The sequence below is a fragment of the Oratosquilla oratoria genome, chromosome 29 (genome assembly GCF_046742065.1).
Source record: "Oratosquilla oratoria isolate Oo_2021 chromosome 29, ASM4674206v1, whole genome shotgun sequence".
In the NCBI taxonomy this organism is placed as follows: domain Eukaryota; kingdom Metazoa; phylum Arthropoda; class Malacostraca; order Stomatopoda; family Squillidae; genus Oratosquilla; species Oratosquilla oratoria.
In genome coordinates, this window is record NC_134805.1 from 9,638,043 (window position 1) to 9,641,737 (window position 3,695).

General features: G+C 50.1%; 1 protein-coding gene across 2 annotated transcripts in view; it reads right to left on the minus strand.

The window, feature by feature from the left end:
* LOC143040590 (uncharacterized) overlaps positions 1 to 2,864 on the minus strand; it is a 170,998-nt gene extending 168,134 nt beyond the window's left edge. For both annotated transcript variants that reach the window (XM_076211683.1, XM_076211682.1), the window contains exon 1: positions 1,535 to 2,864. In XM_076211683.1, coding sequence (XP_076067798.1) covers positions 1,535 to 2,309 — 775 coding nt within the window. In that variant the 5' untranslated portion in view covers positions 2,310 to 2,864. The remainder of the gene's footprint in view (positions 1 to 1,534) is intronic.
* Between the last annotated feature and the right edge of the window lie 831 nt (positions 2,865 to 3,695).

The window sequence follows — 3,695 nt, forward strand, 5'->3', positions numbered from 1 at the left end:
CGGAGGAACAGCCTGAAGAAGGTACCCTACGGCCTACAAAGGAGGTACAGTAACATAGTACATGAACGTTTCTTGTCCGTAATACTTGTGTGCGTACGCAATACGCCTGGGTTGCGTACACGAAGAGAACACAACAGACACCAGACTCATAATACGCAGGTAGCGTAATCGGAAGCGTGCTGGTCTCGTTTAGTGGTGGGTTCGAATCCCGCACTTTTGTCCGAATTCCAGTAGTGACTATTACTCGCTCCTCGCATGTACAAATATATCTTTCCTTCATATAGTAATCTAGTGTACTTGATAGGAATTGGTTTTTATCATAAGACTACTACTATTTAGACAAATATATCAGAAACACAACAACGAAGGGGATGTTATAATCTAGTTTACTTGATAGGAATTGGTTTTTATCATAAGACTATTACTATTTAGAAAAATATATCAGAAACACAACAACGAAGGGGATATTTGCATCGTTCTGATGTAATGTCATGGGTCACGTTCGAGTGTCCGCAGCAGAACACACGAAAGCGGAAGAAAACGGGAAGTCTTTTCAGGGAAGAAGGTAATGAGTAAAAGCAGCAATGACTGCAACAGCTCTGTAGGGAAGAGGCCAAACGCAGAATATGGGAGTCCAATATATTTTACGTTTCGCCCAGCAGGGCTTCTTAAGAAATAACATCGATGAAAAACATTTTACTCCTTATATAGCTCGGGCTATATAAGGAGTAAAATGTTTTTCATCGATGTTATTTCTGAAGAAGCCCTGCTGGACGAAACGTAAAATATATTGGACTCCCATACTCTGCGTTTGGCCTCTTCCCTACAGAAGAAGGTAATGACACAGGTGGAAACACGGCAATAGACGCATGTAGTATAGGAGTCACGAATCATTGTATAAATAAATAAAAATAGACAAATAAATAAATCAATAGGTAGAATAGAAGGAAATAGAGACATGAACAGATAAAATAAATTAGAAAAATAAAGAGATCAATTTAGTACCGGAGTCACAAGTCAGTGAATAAATGAATGAAAATAGACAAATAGGCAAATGAATAAATAGGTAGATTAAAATGAAATAGGGAAATGAACAGATAAAACAAATCAGAAAATTAAAGAAATGAAAATGTATATAGCAAAAACAATAAAACAAGGGAGGGTAGCGAGTGTAAAATAATTGCATTTGGAAATTATTGACGCCCCCCATACAACCCTGTCATCAGTAGACTAATGTCAGAAACTTAGATGAAATTGCTTGTGATTAGCCTGAACCAAATATCTTAGTAATAATGTGGCCCACACTTTACCAGGAAATTCATCAATCTGGACCTAAAATATTATTCGACAGCGTGGCTATATTATTCCTAAATATAGAAGCAATGGTGAATTATCGACTGAAGAGGTTAATCGAGTCGGTGTTAACTCTTATCAGGGGAGTCTTTCTTGGCTGAATGAAACAAGTTGAAGCTAACTTGAACGTAAGAGAAACATGTATACGATGCATAACCCCTTGGAGTCTCGTCCGACTTACCTGAATGGTTGGCCTGTGACTGGTACGAAGGCTTCATCCACTCGTAGGGCGACCGCACCTGCTGCGGCCGGGCCACCTGCGGCATGGCGGGCGGCGAGGCTGCGGTCTCCCCGCCTGCGGAGACCTCCTGATGGAGAGCGGACTCTGGGGAAGCGTGGCCTGCGTCTCCGTACTCATGCTGACCCACCGTGGGTTTATAGAACCCCGGCTGGCCGTAAGGGGGAGAACCCGCCCCTGGGGCAGCCACGGGGGGCTGGCCCTGGCCGCAGGGCGAGGGAGTCAGCGGCGGAGGCTGCGGACCCGACGACGAGGAAGAGGACGACGAGGACGTCGGGAGAGACTGCGGGAGCGGGGATCCTGGAGGAGCTGCAGCGTGGAGCGGCGGCGGTGGAGGAACTCCCCAGTCTTCGTACCCTGGAGGCGTCCTCTGCTGACACGGCGGCGGCGGCGGGTGCGTAGCGGCTGCGGCGGCGGCGACGGCGTGGTGGTGGTGGTGATGGTGGGGCACGGGCGGCCCCATAGCGTACATGGCGGCGTTGGGCCAGCCGCCGCCCTCCACGAACTGCCCCGTGGCGAAGGGCTGCAAGTTGCAGTTGAGGTCCGGGGGTGCATACTGATGGTGGTGGTGGTGGTGAGGCTGCTGTGGGTAGTAGGGGAAATAACTGCTGTGGCTCTGCTGTGCGGCCATCACGCTGTGGTGAGGCGTCGGGCGGTTGGCCGCGCCCGGGAACATCACGGCTGCGGAATCTGCGGCGCCCTGTAGGACTAACACCATGGTCGAGCCCTACACGCCCGGACGCTCTCCTCCCATTCCGCCACGTGCGAAGATCCTTGTGGTGTCGAGACTCGAACTCACTGTGTCTTCCGGTGTGACGGGCTCCTGGCACGGAGCGGAGTCTCTCCGACGGCGTTTCCGACACGCGCGGGGTTAAGACCTGCGTCAGGTACACACACACAGACACTCACAGTCACCCAGCGACCAACCCTCCTCGGAGGATCCTGGACGGAAGGTATGTTAGATTGTTCTTCCCCGTCGATGGGGTCCTTGGGCCTCTCACTCTGAGCTGTCAGTATCACAACTGTGTATTACGTAACAGTATCCCTACTTGGCGGTAGAGGAGGGGGGGGCATGAACTGTACTACGCCACCTGTCACGACACTGGAGGCGAGTTTGCGTCACACGAGAACGAGCGAAAACGAGAGACAGAGAGAGAAAGAGAGTGGGGGGTGGGAAAAGGTCACCAATACGCAGGCGATGTCCTTTAGGATCTAGAGTCGGAACGCGATGACAGCGTGACAATCGAGGAACAGGAACACCGGCTCACTGTCTCTGTCGAGACGGCCATCACCGCCCGCGCACACAGGCCACGCCCCCTCCCACAAGCCCCTCCCCTTTCCTCCCCGTCCCCCCACGCTCTCTCCGCTTACCCCAGAGCGGTTCCTTTGATGTCTCGTGCCAAGCCCCGCCCCCGAAAGCTATTTCGACCAATCACAACGCCCCTACGTCCATGACCCTGGCCAATCAGCGGCCAGAAGCTGTCGAGCGGGCAGAACGGGGCTGTCACGTCTCGATTGGGCTTCAGACAACTCTGCCATCCACCTCACGCCAACCACATATCCACTACGAATCAACCACACATCCACCTTCGCATCCACCAAGGCTTGGTCGGCCATCCACCAAACGCTCGCCCCACATGCAGGAGTCAAGCTAAATAGATACTATCACAGCTGACGTCGATCCAGATAAAACCTTCATTAATTACACGGAAATTAGCCGAAGCTAGTCTTTTCTGCAAAGGAGAAGGACGAAGGCGATCTCGCTTAACGTCACCACGAAACAAATGGTAAAGAATATGACGTCAGCGGAGTAATTGTTGGGAAAATTATTTTCGTTCACAGAAGCAAACAAGAGTTGCGTGTTCACTCGCATTCACACACACACACGCACACACACACACACACACACACACACACACACACACACACACACACACACACACACACACACACACACACACGGGTTTATTCAGCAAGGCTCAGAGTAGATGTTTGAAAGTCTGAACAGTATATAGTATATGTATGAATACACATACACACATATATGATATATATTGTATATACATATACAGTATATATGTGTACACACACACACACACACACA